At 46.4% G+C, this 15,442-nt stretch overlaps 1 protein-coding gene across 1 annotated transcript in view; it reads right to left on the bottom strand.

The window, feature by feature from the left end:
- Positions 1-15,442, bottom strand: part of DCBLD2 (discoidin, CUB and LCCL domain containing 2) — a 61,776-nt gene that overhangs the window by 22,496 nt on the left and 23,838 nt on the right. The window contains exons 2-5 of the mRNA XM_066599171.1: positions 13,999-14,226; positions 6,502-6,642; positions 3,123-3,174; positions 1,735-1,807 (exon numbers count right to left, since the gene is read on the bottom strand). Coding sequence (XP_066455268.1) covers positions 1,735-1,807; positions 3,123-3,174; positions 6,502-6,642; positions 13,999-14,226 — 494 coding nt within the window. The remainder of the gene's footprint in view (positions 1-1,734; positions 1,808-3,122; positions 3,175-6,501; positions 6,643-13,998; positions 14,227-15,442) is intronic.

The raw sequence follows: 15,442 nt of genomic DNA, 5'->3' as shown, positions 1-15,442 counted from the left end.
AGTTCTCATGTTGAAGTTTCTTCAAGGGGAATGAACTACACAACTTTGTAACGGCGCAACAATATGGGAACAGGCGGAACTATAGATCATGTATGCATTAGATGTTACTTCCACAATGTCACACTGTATCGCTAGGATAGGACATCACTTTAGGGTCAAGGAGTCCGATTTTGGGGATTTTGAGATTCCCCCCTATCCTCCCCCTCCAATCCTCAGAACGAAGAGCCTACTGCGCCGTTGTATCACTAAGTACCTAGCCAGGTGTTTGGGGTGCCACTGGGCCGGGGGCAACAGTTAAGGTAAAGCAGTCTCAAACCAGTGCTGCGGTCCCTTTATTCTCAGAATTGGTTAGGGTCCAAGAAGTCGGACCGCCACTAATCATAAAGTGATGGCATATGCTAGCGATATACCACCAGATTGAAGTAGTCCTTTAACCCCTTCCCACTACAGGACGTAAGTTTACGTCATGTCAGGCTGGTACTTCAGGCAACATGATGCAACCTTACATCACGTGGATCTATTACTGATTGCAACAGCAGAGGTGCATTGGAATAGCGACCCCCGTTGTTAACCCCCTACACGCCACGATCTATGAAGATTACAGCGTGCAAAGGGTTCACAGAGGGAGGACGCTCCCTTTGTGACGTCATCGGACGCAATCGTGGAGGGTTAACGGGTTGTCCTGCTTTGCCAGTGCCTATGACATAGGTCCTGCAATGCCTTACCATAGGTAAGATCATAGGTGTTCTGGTACGTGACACAAAAAAAAAGAGCCCTCACAGAGCTCCGCCCATGGAAAAATAATAAAAAGTTATGAGACTGAATGCAACAATGCAAAAATAATAATTTCTAGAAACATGGGTTTTTATTGTGCAAAAGTGGAAAAAAAAAAATTAAAAAAAATAAAAATGTTTTTGGTATTGTAATCGTACCAACCCACACACAAAAAAAGTGTATTGTTATTTATGCTGTAAACTATTAAAAATAAAAAACAATCGCAGAATTGATGCATTTTCTCTCCCTGCAAATAATAAAAGTTTTACAATACATTATACGCACCCAAAAATTGTTACCAATAAAAACTATACCTCGCGACGCAAAAAACAAGCCGTTATACGGCCATGTTGACGGGAAAAGAAAAGTTATGGCACCTGAAAAGTGAAAATGAAAATTCCGGTTAAAGTGACAAAATTTGTCCTGTTTCCGAAGGGGGTGGAGTTGTAACGCTGCCACTTCTTACTGGGGCTTCTTTGCCGTGTTGCAAGATGGCCCAGTGATCTTAATGCACACCGAGCATCAGCAAGCACACATTGCGTGTTGCTTTCCGATTAGCCAATCAGAGCAGCCTGTAATGTCTTAGACTACCAACACACCACCGGGGGGTGCAATATGCATTCAGTAGTGTAAGAATCAGCACAGCCACCTTGGAAAGCAGCTAAATTGGGAGAAGAGGATGGCAACTGGTAATGGGGATTGGAGAGTCGCTTTAAAGGGGTTTTCCAGGGCTTAGAAACTGATGACCTGACCACAGAGTGGGTCATCAATAGCTGAATGGCTGGAGTCCACCGCCCAGGACTCCGGCCAACCAGCTGTCACTTTGTACGGAGCAGACAGCTCCGCACATTGTGTAGTGGCCATGGTGGTATTGCATGTACACTAACTAGTAAAGTGAATGGTATCAATTGGTTTATACAGAATGTCACTAATTCTACACAAAAAACAAAAAGCACATACATCTCTGTAACCGAGAGGGATCGTTCCTGAGATTTCTCCAAAAGGCGTTCGACAACCAGCCGGACAGTATTTTCTACAAGAGAAAAAAAAAATATCCTTGAGCATTATGTAGCATTGCTTAGATCATATCACTTATAGCAACAGCAAACATTTACCGCAAATGAACAGCCGTCCACAAATAGCGGTTTAGTCAGAGTCCGAGAATCCGACAGTTCATTTGATCTACAGCGTATCAACCTTTAAGTAGCGATTCTGCTTGAGGAGATTCAGCTCTAATGGAGTCTTCAGAGCAATGCTCCCTGGGAGAACAATATGCAAAACAGCCCTACACCAGAAGGAAGAAAACTGCCTCAAGTGCCAGAAATTTAAAGGGGCATTTCCCATCACAGACCTTCACTGCATATCCGATAGTTGCAGGTGACACCTTTGGGGACTCGCACCCATCTCCAGAACCCACCGCTTGTGACTCTATCCTAGCGGTATGCAGCAGTTGTGAAGTATGGAGGAGAATTCCCAATGTGACAATGACGGGCTGAGATGTGAATACCCCATTAAAGAGTAACTGCACTTTTAAAAAACTTTTGACATGTCAAAAGTTTTGATCAGCGACAGTCTGGGTGCCGAGACCCCCGATTGCTGAAATAAAGGGGCTGCAACACTCACCCAAGTGCTGTACCAATTTGGCCGTCTTCGCTGCCTGTTGGATCTGCTCTGCAGCGAAAGACGGACGCACAGAGATCTATAGAAATCAGTGCCAGTCTTCAGCTGCCAGCAGGAGCAGACAGGCAACAATGGCCGCTGCAGGTGAACACCGTGACCCCTTCATTACAGCAATCAGCAGGGGTTTCAGCCCCCGGATCCCATTGATCAGGTTTTTTGTTTCTCTGACAAAAGTTTTGAAGTGCAGTTACTTTATATGAGTGCGTTGCCACGGGCGAGCGAGATAGTGGTCCGAAAACTTGGATTGATATCGCACTTGCAAAACCCGCGATTTTTTTTGGCAGCAATGCATTTGGCGAAAAAAAAATTAAAAATTTAAAAATCGCATCACTGCACTTGCGATGTTCATGCGAACCGTATGTTCCAATAGAAAAAATAAAAAATTGCATTGCATGAAACGCGCATTTACAAGCTGCCCATAGGGAATAGTGGGAATCGCCCAAAAATAGGACAAGCCGCAGTTTTTCAGCTGTTTGCTGCGAGAGGAAAAAGGAAAAAAACTCAAAACATACACATCTAAATACATCCATTAAACAATGGTTCTCCTCACCTGTAACTTCTGTGCATTTTGGTATCACACAGGACTAGAGCGTAAGAAAAATTGCCATTTTGAAGATCCTTCTAATAAAGTTTAATCATGTTATTAATGAATATCTAACAAGAACTACCTGTATTCAGGTTCAGAAAACCAGCTCGCCCTCGCCAGACAGGTGATAAGATCTAGAAAGTGAAGACAGATGACAGTAATCAGTGCGTTGCTGTATACACACAAACAGCGCCACAACAGTCTGAAGGCTGTCTCTTGTATTGCAGCTCAGGACCATATTGTACAATCCCTTTAATGTCTTTACCAAAGGATTTAAAGATGTGGGTACAGAATTTAGGAGCAGTGAAGTGTCAGCTCTCGTACTCTGTGTTGGCCGCCTAGGGGACAGGCCGCCTCGGGGATGGGCCGTGTTGACACTTATTTAAGGTGATCTACAGAAATGAAAGGGAGCAGATGGGATCTCAGGGGCATTGTGTGAACTCCTCCAACAAGAGGAAATAAGCCGCTTCTTGGCACAGATATAAAAGCAGAACTTTCCATCGTTCTCCCAGAGAAAGGCAAAAAATAAAAGGAGTGCGGCGATTACAATGAGAAGAGGGAACAGCAGCGGGCCGAAACTTAAAGGGACAGCAGCGTTCTGTGCGCCACACTTCAGTATATACATAATATATACAGGCACAAGGAAATACATACAAGTAATAGCACAGTAACGGGATGGAACATAACATTGCCCTAACCACGGACCTGTAGGAATAAGACACGTGGAACCGGGTATAAATGGAGGGATTATGGGCCACGGACCTGTAGGAATAAGACATGTGGAACCGGGTATAAATGGAGGGATTATGGGCCACGGCCTTTAATTTTATTGATTTGTTGTTTCTTTGAGCTTTAGTAAGAACACTCTGGTCCATCCGTAGACTCAGACCAACCAAATACACATTTACCAGTCCCCTCACAAGTTGAGTGACGTCCCCCTCCTCTCAAAGGGCTCGTGTCAAGGCAAATAACGCAATTTAGAAAACCGAACATTAAGGCGGGAGGGAAGGGATGGCGGTGAAGAATTTAGAGTCCTGCTGCAGACGCACCTTATGGCTCCGGCTTTATCTCAACACTCCTCAACGCAGAGTAAAGTTATGGAGATTCAGGTCCGTATGGCGGGGGATCAGGAGCCGGTCCCACTTCAAATAATGCAGGTGCCAACTGTTTCTTACAGCTGACACCCGCTGTGATCAAGACTCCCACTGATCGCAGCTGTTAACGCTTTAAAAACCGCCAATTGTGACAGCGGCATTTAAATGCCCTGATTGGAGTACGAGGGTCACGAATGAGCCCCCATGATGAGATCATGAGGTGCTGTTTGGTTACCGTGGCAGTAGAGGGTCCTTCTGAAAGCCCGCAGCGCTGCCATTGCAGATCGCCTATTAAGCCATGGATTGATGGATTGCGGTAGAACGCAATACTATGGTATTGCATCATACTGCAGGATCAATCAAGCCATCGCAACTTCAAGTACCCTGTGGTAAAAAGCAGTTCAAAAAGGTTTTTATTAAAAAAATAATAAAAAATTTTTTTTAAAAAACACCCTTTTCTCATATTTATAATAAAAAAAGAAAAAAAACAAAACACATTTCGTATCGCTGCATCCATAGAAGTCCGATCTATCCAAGGATGGTTTCACATCTCCGCTGAGAGTTCCGGTTTGCCGCTTTGTTTGGGGAGCAGTAAAGGGGAATCCCTGCAGCCCAACAGCGCCGGCCGGACCTTACTGACTATAATGGATTCCACCCAGCTTTTGGATGTTTTGACTACAGGTATTTTCAGCTGGATCTGCGCCAGAACCTCCATCCAGAGGTCCCGATGCAAATGTGAAAACGGCGCAACGCATTTACACCTATTTTCCCACCTAAATTGTCGCTAGTTTTGCCACCACAATTGGCAATGCCAGCTGGTCTTTCAGGCAGAGGGTCACATAACGGGTAGAAAGCAGCTGGCCAGGTACAGTGAACCCATTACAAAATGACTTCGGCCGCTGTCACACAGGTGTACGTGTATTCACGTGCACATTTGCGTAATGGGCGTTGCATACTTGCGTGTTTTACTGTACCTTTTACACACGCAAGACGTGTTCATTGAAATGGGCATTTAGTGTAGTTGGTTCAATATGTGCTGCGCAGCAATATAGAGCCCGCCGCGTATTTAACTGTGTGAATAAAGTGCAAGCGCAAAACACGCTTACGTGAACGAACCCATTGAAATCAAAGGGTTCTATTCATTGTGTTTTGTGCGCAAATACGGTCAGGTGACTCCAGCCTTGGGGCTTCTTCCCACGACCGTACTTGTGCATGTTTTTTGCTCACGTAAAATAAATTTGCGCTACACACAGAGCTGAACCAGTTGATTTCATTGGGCTCGCTCGCATGAGCAGGTCTTGACATAAAATTGGGGCCTGGTCTATCTTTCTGTGTTTTGTGCAGCAAAGGCTCCCATAGAAGTCTATGGGATGTGCAAAGGGATGTGCGAAACGCAAAACCGCGGGGAGAAGAACACTTCTGGGCCTCATTAGGCTAAACAGCCTTTTGATCCACGAAAGAGATTTTAAAATGCGAGTCTGTGCCCAGAATACCGAACATCTTCACAAATCTGTAACGCACACAAGCGTAATTTCACTGTGAATTCCATGTGCGAATTAATTATTATGCGCATGTAATATGTGGTGAATGAAGTGAATGAAAGCACATTGATTTTCATTAATCCCCTCACACTTGTGAATACTCATTGCGTATAATACACGCACAAAAGAACGCACGTTCTATTTTGCCACGTATTGCGCGATAGAGCCCATTGTTCTCTATGGGTGCGTGGAAACCGCTGTACATGGAATACGCGCCCATAGACAACAATGGGCTCCATCGCTCATAATACGCGGCAAAATAGAACAAGCTGCGTGCAAAAAAGAACGCATATTATATGCAATGTATATTCGTAAGTGTGAAGGCATCAATGAAAATCGCTGTACTTTAATCAACTCCATTCACCACATATTACATGCGTGTAATAATCAGTGAGCCCGGCCCAAGTCTAGGAGCTTCCCTCTGGTATTCCGCCATTTCTTAACTCCATATCAGTTTTGGGTTCCAGCCAATATGGCTGGCATTCTAGCTCCCAAAGGGATCATCCCTATCTTTCCCAGGACCCTGAACGGCAAACAGTTATACAGGGAAGTAGCGACATAACAGTCATCATTCAGGACTCTGGAGAAGTGACACATGAACGGCAACGATAAACAAAAATGGCTGCCACCCCGCTTTCCCAAGAACAGATAGCTCCTCCCTACAAAGGGGTGCAGTAAGAATATAATTATATTATATATACACACACACAAATTTTTTGGCAAGCAAGCAAGAAATGTGGCTGCCAACAGAGAACACAGGCTGAAATGAAAGCTATACAAGTATGACATGAGGGGTCTCTGCGTTGCGCCCCCCAGTAAGTGTTACCTGTTTTGTTTGCGGTGGCGTAGGACGCCAGGAAGCCTCGGCCGGAGATGTGGATGCCGCTCATGAACAGCACGGTGACCTCATGGCTCTTGGACTCCACAACCTCTTCTGCTTTTAATGCCAAGCCGCAATACTTCGCCCCTGGCCAGAGAGGGAAAGACAGGAAATCTTTAATAGAGAGAACCTCGCCACTTCCAGCGGCGCTCCGAGAGATACAGCGGGGGATATTCTCCAGCATGATACTCAGCCGGGCCAGATGTGAACCGCGCTCCGCGTCCCATAAAACCGGATACTCTGCGGAAGAGGTTAAATGAAGCCAAGAAAGACGCTTATAGCGGTATCAGAAGTTGGATTTGATAGCCCGTCCCTGGTTACTGCCGCTCACGTGAATGGAAGGTGCAGTACCAGGCACAGCCACAGATACAGGTGCGGCGCTATGATTGGGGGGGAGGAAAAAAAAAAAAAAGAAGGGGCTGCAAGACTCCAGCAAGAACTGCTGATGAGTGGGGGTCCTCGAGTCGGTTGATGAATCCCAGCGCATGATGGCCTACAAGACAGAGTTAGGGTGGTTTCCCGTCTGAATCTCCATCCGAAGTTCCATCACAGATGCGGCTAAAAATACTGAGTAATTCGCTGCGTGCCGCCCACATGTGACAGCAGCGTGGTATGCAGCAAGCACACAATGACATTGCTTACTTGCTGCACGCCGCCAATAACCATGCACTATCCCGCAGCGTACACTCACATAATACGCCCCAAGATGGACCGTGCTGCGATCTTTATTACACGCAATATGTGTGAGCTGCAACATGGGAGCCTACGGTAGACTGATACAAATCCTGCGCGTGTAGTATGCCGTCACCGCAGGAGACCTGACACCGATAGGCCTTACAATAATAACAGTGCCGGATTTTTCAGAACTGGATGAAATTATGATCAAGAAATCTACATGGATTAACGTTTGTTGCAGCCGCAGATTCGCATGCGATTTAGTCCAGCCAATGGGGGGAAAAACTGCATGCGGATATTCAGCCGCAAGATCTGCACTGAGGAATCAGGTTACTTTTTCCTGCAGGTCTAAAATTGACACTGTATAGATTTATGGCGCAGATTGCCAATGAAATCAAGGGGACACTATCAGAGGCGGATCTTGCCATAAATATAACATGGAATCCTCGCCAATTCAACATCAAATCCGGCGTGAACATAACCTAAATGCCACCGGATCGGATGCACAGAATCCGTGCCAAAAATGCGCCGTGTGAACAGGGCCCGACAGACTAGCAAAAGAAAAGTATAAAACATTCAGAAATAAAAGCAGGCTGTATCATCGCTTCATTCTGTTACCTGGGTCATTGCCTTATTGTGGAGTTCTGTGCTGGAAACAAGCGCCGGATTGTGATACTTACAGGACAACCGAGTGCCAGATTGAAAGGGATCCTACTAGAAACGCAGTTCATTCGATGACCACAACAGCTAGATGAAAACTCTATATCCCTACCCAAAAGTATCCATTCTATGATGAAATCGCGCTGATGGACCCCAACGATCACATGGCTCAGGGGGGAATTTTCCAAGTGAAACAATGTTGCGCTACTTTGTCCATAAGACAGACGGGATCAGAGGCCCCGAATAGGGACTAACCGGACATCTGTAACGTAGACTGCAAGCATCAGGACAAGAAGGGACGAAAGGAAAGAGGTGTCCCAAATCGGATGACAGGTAACCGTTCGCGGCGTGCAGCGGCGCATTCATTACCAGCGTGCATGGAGATAAGGTTTCGTGTTTAGGGACCGCGCTTCTGCAATGCGATTCCTCAGACCCAGAGATATGGGAGTTGCCTGAAGCACAGCAGAACTTGCTGACACATTGAAAAGGTCTCCACAACACTTGACTCATATCTGGCTTCTGGACGCTCCGACGGCGCACATTCCAAGGCTACATAGAAGAACACAAGAGCAAGTCACATGACCTCCCGGGATACGCCAAAGCCCTATGTACACAGCATGCTCAGTGTATACCCTGAACCCAGCCGTTCCCATACACCGGCATATAGCTTGCTGTACTGGAAGCACCGTCTGATATTCCTTCTTATAGAATAAGCCAGTGTTCCCCAACTCCAGTCCTCAGGGACCGCCAACAGGTCATGTTTGCAGGATTTCCTCAGTGTTGCACAGGTGATGTAATTATTATTGGTGTCTCAGACATTGCCACAGGTGTTCTTACCATAGGATATCCTGAAAACATGACCTGTTGGTGGTCCCTGAGGACTGGAGTTGGGGACCCCTGGAATAGGCTACATCACGAAACCCTTGTGGGAACCCATGTGCTCAGCGCCGATGCAAATAAAGCCTAAAAGTGGTCGACCCTGGAGAGAAAAAACACTCAAAGGCAGATTTTGGCCATTTAAGGTGACCATCAGCTGCAAAAGGAACAAAAGATCGTTCATGACAATCGATGGCAGATTACAGTCCGCCAAAGATGCGAGATGTCCCATCGGAAAATGTTGGCTTCACTCGGACGTATTTGCGTCCAATACGCAGAGGATAGGACCCTGGCTTCATTCTTGTGTATTTTAGCATGCGCATTTCAGTTGCGCAGAAGAAAAAAAATATAGAACCTGCTCTTTCTGCATATTTGCGTACCAAAGCTCCCCATAGAAGTCAATGCGCGCACAATACGCAAGGGGATGCGTGAAACACTGCATAATGGCCCAGCAAAAGAACACATCTGGAACTAATTAGACTAATTAGACATTTCAAATCAGTGCGTGTTCGTGTTCCGCACGCAAAAAAAACCAAAACATAGAAACAGTACAGTAAAATATGCCGAAACGCACAATCTCATTCATAGCGCAAAAAGGCTGCACTAAGGCGTGCACAATGGCGAATATATCCGTGTAAAGCTGGCCTAAGTGCCCCCAATGCCCCAGTCAGCACGTGAGCCACAGTGCCCGCTGACCTGAACCCAGAAGAAGCTGGTAGTGGTCACATGCCATTCATTGTGCATGTGACCATCAGCCAATGACAACGAACAGCACTGGACCGCTACCAGCGGTGGCGACCAGGACCTTATTTTAGTGAATGAACTGCTTGCTACCGCCACACGCATTTTGCTTCTGCATCCATATTTCTAAGCAGCCCCCCCCCCCCCAAAAAAATCTTGTTCGCCATTTTCCTTTCCCCAAAATTCCAACAATTCTACCCTCCCCTTCCTCGCTGCAGACCCCGCCTCTTTCGCCATATTTGTGTCCCATCGAAAGGTTCCCATATTTTTGATTGCAAGAACAGCGCTATTCTTATCAAAAACACTGGAAGCCCGTTAGTAAACTGAAAGACCTTCGGACACGCCAATGTGATCCGACACGCAGAGCTTTCATGGCCCCGATATGCAGGAGTCACGGTTCCCAGAGCCTAAAGGGTGCGTTCACATTGTAGCCGATTCGCTGTGGATTTTGGCGCAGAATTCAATTGAGAGGGTGAAATCTGCTGCAGATCTCACCCGTGTGAATGCATCCTAAGGCCTCCCTCACACAGGGCCTTTTATACAGCGTTTAGCGCTGCCTTTTCAGCCCAGCGCTAAACGCTGTACAACACTCCCATTCATTTCAATGGGGCTGCTCACACAGGGCTGCTCACACAGCGCCTTCCAACGCTGCGCTTTGACAGCGATGCAAGTTCTATTTTGGGGCGTTTTCAGCCCTGCGTGGCCCATTGAAATGAATGGGCAGCGGTTTTAGCACTGCTGAAAACGCGGCAACACTTGGTGCCGCGTTTTTGGCAGCGTTAACCGCTCACCGATATTCGGGGTGAGGGCTTGCAATAGAAGCCCTACGCCGAAAAGCTATCCCAGCTGGCTAGAGAAAAAAAAAAAAAAAAGAATACACTCACCTAGCCGCTGCAGTCCGGGTCGCGGCCGCTGGTCTCTGCCGCTGGTCTCTACCGCTGATCCGGGCTTCCCCTGCATTCACAAGTCTATTACCGGAGGCCAGGTTTGAGAACCCCGCCTCCGGCAATAGAGTGCTGTGATTGAGCATTCAGCGTGCCGACAACCAATCACAGCCCTTCATTGACTGTCTCAGCCAATCAGCGCCGGCAAGCTCTGATTGGCTGAGACAGTCAATGAAGGGCTGTGATTGGGCATCGAGCAAGCACCGACAACCAATCACAGCACTCTATTGCCGGAGGCGGGGGTTCTCAAACCTGGCCTCCGGCAATAGACTTGTGAGTGCAGAGGAAGCCCGGATCAGCGGCAGAGACCAGCGGCCGCAACCCGGACTGCAGCGGCTAGGTGAGTATTGCTTTTTTTGTCTTTTCAGCATCCTTTTCAGCTCGGCTGAAAACGCAGCCAAAATGCTGGCATAAAGTATGCCAGCGCTGCTGAAACGGGGCGGAATCTGCAGTAAACGCAGCGTTGAAAAACGCTGCGTTTCTGCAATCGCCCTGTGTGAGGGAGGCCTAAGTAATGTCCTACGGGCGTGGGACGATGACAGATCGCTGTTCTTCAGGGCTTGTAGGCGTCATCTTCGGTATTACTGAGGAGACCTGGAGAACATCACACGCTGGAGTCAATCTGCAGATCCAAGTTTCTTGCCATTTAAGGGCCGGCGTGTTTATCACTAGTCAGCAGCCAGGATTACAAGTTCTACACAAAGTTTGTTGTTTTAGTCGCCTGCTTAATAAAACTACGTTCCATCACAGGCCCAAAACATATACCCATCGTCACCCTCCGATACGCATATCTGCCCAATCCAATCATACTCCTGCCACAGCTAACCCCCCACCAAATGACATCTACCCCCACTACTTAAAAAGTGTGAAAGTAAAAGCACTAAATCAATGGAATATCCTGGACGACCTGATTAGGAAATCAAGTACGTCAACCATGAGCTTTGGGCAGAATTAAAGGGAAAAGACAAAAAAACTAAAACCCAGAAGACCTGCGCACTTAAGGCTGAATGTCCACACATGGCAACTCTGTGTTCCATCGTATGATCAGGAGGGGTATGGTTTCTCCTTAAGGAGAGCACCTAGTGAGGAGACCCATGAGGTCATGCATGCTCCTCTGGGAAATATGCAAATGAGAGATAGAACAATGCCTCCACAGCGCCATCTATTAGTGGGTACTATTCCTGCAAGTCAACATCTGACTTGTAACAATGACTGGGAATACAAGTCCTATCTAGAAGAAAAAGATAAACCATGTACAGTCACACAATTTTGGGTCTTTCGCCGCTCATCAGTGTGTAGTAGGTTACTGGCTTGCTAGTCTCCTCATAAAGGTGGTCTCCCTAAGGAGAAACCACATTCTTTCCAACCTATGTCATAGGCCTCTCACCTAGCCAAGCCAGGAGCCTATTGCACACACATAAGGGTAAAAACCCAGAAACAGCTGTCTGCACATGGCTATCTTTTCCACTTGGCTTGGCTTACATTTCCAGTCATTGTTAGAAGGCTTGTTAAAGAGTCGGACGTTGACTTGTAAGATTGTGACCTTCTAGTTGGTGATGATATAGAGGCATCTTTCCCATCGTATGATGATCTATCGAATGGATATGTTGAAGATACTGTCCCTAAAAGCGATAATTTAAGAGAACACCTCAGCATTACGGCAAACAATGGAAGCATGCCAATCATTAGGATCCTACAGGAAAAATAAAACCCTTCCAAATGAAATCTGCAGTACAAGAAAGACATTACCACCTACAAGGGGCCTACTATGGATCAATAGAATATGGACCAGAACCTTCCAGCTGTGGTCAAAGACATCTCACCCAGCCAACCAGTATCCTACGCAGAACTGACAAGTAGCAAGAACCGCTAGAACAGCCCGCCTAAAGATGGGTGGACCCGGTCACCTTCCAAGGCTTTTTAATTGGCTAGACATAAAGGGACGCTACCTATACGCGGCAGCAGAGAAACGGTTTTCTTCTTCTACAAGCATAGAGGTGGAGGACTTCAACGCAAACTCAATGTACCATATTCCTGCTCACAAACTAAATTAAGGGATTGTCCCAAAAAGACAACCCTTGTCCATACATCCAATTAGGGCAAATGGATATCACAACGGAGTCCTCTGCAATCCGGAACGGAGAGTTGTTATGCAAGAGCAGCAACTATTCTTGCAATACTACATTTCCATTTATTCCCCTGGCTAGCTTTGGCTACCCCCAGCAAAATAATTTAAGGGGGGGGGGGGGGGGATGACATGCACCAAAGGCGGCATTCTGAGAGATGGTGTCGTTAATCACTTTGACAGGCGTTTTCTGAGACCAGAAAAAAAAAAATCTAATGGGCTGGCAATGTAAAACTAGAAAAATAAGCCACAATAGCCACCTTTATATGGCCTCCTCTCAGGCACAAAAGGAGCTGCAGTGGTCACATGCTGTTGGTTCTGCACATGACTGCTCAGCCAATCACAAGCTTCAGCAGTGATACTGTCATAAATGGCATGTAACAACTGAAGCCTGTGATTGGCTGAGCAGACGTATGTACACTGAACCCACTACTGCTCTTTCCTGGATTGCAATGGCGATTATCGGGACTGCTGCGCTGGATTGGGGGGCTAGTTAAAAGGTGGTTAGTATGGGTTTTTGTACTTTATTACATTCATGGATCACTAGATTTTATTTTTCAGTCGCAGAAAACCCGTTTAGCTGTAGGACATGGATAATAACATGGACACAGGCTCAGAATGACAACTGCCACTTATATTTCACCATGCGGCGCAAAAGCATTTCAGAACACGGCATTTAAAAAATAAAATAAAAAAATTAAAAAAATCAAAAGCCTCACGCCTAAACATTAAATATTGCACAACCAAATTTGCAGCAAACATTGGTGATTTTTGCAATACCTTTTTCCTGTTAGACATTGAGTCTCACGTGGCTTCTATACAAAAGTACCAGTATTTTTAAGATGCAACAAAACTAAAGTACAAAAAGTTGATTAAAGGCAAAAGGAACCAAAAAAAAAGTAAAAAAGTCATGAAGTAGTTAAACTTCCCAAGCTGAAGTTCCTGTATAAGGCTTCATTCATACCCCTATAGAACCAACAGATGTTTCAGATTTCCATATGTGTAGGCAGTGGGAAACTACAAAAACACAGATCACAAGTACAGAGACTCGTTTTGGTGCGGTCATCGTTCATCTACGGTCAGCTGCAGTCCAGTCATCATGAAATCACCAGTTCTAGGTAATGTGTAAGAAGAAGAGCGCCCCATTAGGTTAGGGATTCTGTGAGAGAACAACGAGTGGTCCTAGAGAGGCATCATGGAGGACCACCAAATGCTCACGTGTTCTTCACGGACTTTCCAAGTTGACCCAAACTGAAGATGTAAGGGCTTTGTTGGCCCAGCCATTATAGTAGTCCCAAAGTATCTGTAAACTTAGTTTTTGTGACTTAACAGAAACCAACTAAACCATCTAAAATGCTTGACAACATCAGCGATTCCATGAACTGTAAGAGCTTTCTGGTATCAGAATCACAGACTTCTTACCTAGTTCGGTTCTTGAGGCTCCAAAGCCATCGTAAATCCTCAAGTAACTGGAATGACAGGAATCCACATCCTCGATATCAAAGTCTCCAAACTTCAGAAGAATCCTGTCCCCGGGCTTCACCTGGATTTTCCACTCGCACACGGTGTTGTTCGGGTAAGTATTAGGATAGTTCTTCGATGTAAAAGTTCCACTTTCTGGGCCCAAAAATGTGTAACCGCAGCCATCACCTAAATGTAAAAGTAGAACAATTAACGGTCACGTATAATTGTGCACAGATCATCTCCACTGTAAAGACACTGTCGGCCCTCCTTTTTTACCTTTCGACAGGAGGGCCTGAGATTTGAAGTCTACATTGCTGTCTGCCTCCATACCAGTCACTTACCACACAGGTGGCATCTACAACAGCCAGAATGCACGTAGAAAGGCTCACCAAAAATAAGACCTACCCCTAAAATAAGCTCTAATCTGATTTAAGGAGGGGGGCTGAAATATAAGCCCTATTCCAAAAATAAGCCCTGCCATTCTCAATGAACCAACCACAGCCATTGCATTGAATGGCTGTGATTGGTTCATCCAGCGCCGCAGTGATTGGTTCTCCATCGCTGCGGCTCAGCCAATCAGAACAATTGCTTGCTGGAGGAGTGGTTTACAAACTGTGTTACCAGCAAGCGATGTTCTATCGGCGGTTGAGAACTGCTAGGAAGCCTGCCGGAACTGCGGAGACCAGCGGGAGGGACCCGGACGCCACCTGCTAGGCAAGTATGATAAGACACCCCCGAAAATAAGAGGACATGCATCTTTTGTGGCAAAAAGGAATATAATACAGGATCTTATTTTCAGAGAAACACGATATATACCTCCAAGACGTAATGCAGTCTGGAACAGTTTAATCATTACCCAGAGTGAGGTAAAAGGTAAAGCCCCCTTGTGCAAGCACCGAGTGATGACCGACCCCTAGGGCGACGTTATATCGCGACATTTTCTTGGCAGACTGTTTTTGCGATGTGGTTTGACATTGCCTTCCCCAGTCATCTTTTACCCCCCAGCAAGCTGGGTACTCATTTTACTGACCTCGGAAGGATGGGAGGCTGAGTCAACCTTGAGCGGACTACCTGAACCAAGCGGGGATTGAACTCGCAACCTTCAGTTTGTGAGTGAGAGCTTAGGTCTACATCTCTGCTGCCGTAAGGACCAATGCACACAGGTAGATTATTGCTGCAGAATCCGCGGCAGACATCTGTCCATACCATACAATGTAAAAGGATTCTTTCACGCACACGAGCTGAAAATCACTTGCGATTTCCACTCGCGGAGGAAGAATCGCAGCATGCTCTATTTTCATGCAAGGACTCGCTCGGACGGCTTCCATTGCAGTCAATCGCACAGGGTCCGATTCCGCTGCAGGATCCCGCATGCAGAATCCGGCCCGGCCACATGCATTCA

The sequence above is a fragment of the Eleutherodactylus coqui genome, chromosome 4, assembly GCF_035609145.1.
Source record: "Eleutherodactylus coqui strain aEleCoq1 chromosome 4, aEleCoq1.hap1, whole genome shotgun sequence".
In the NCBI taxonomy this organism is placed as follows: Eukaryota; Metazoa; Chordata; class Amphibia; order Anura; family Eleutherodactylidae; genus Eleutherodactylus; species Eleutherodactylus coqui.
This window is presented reverse-complemented; position numbering and strand designations above follow the sequence as displayed.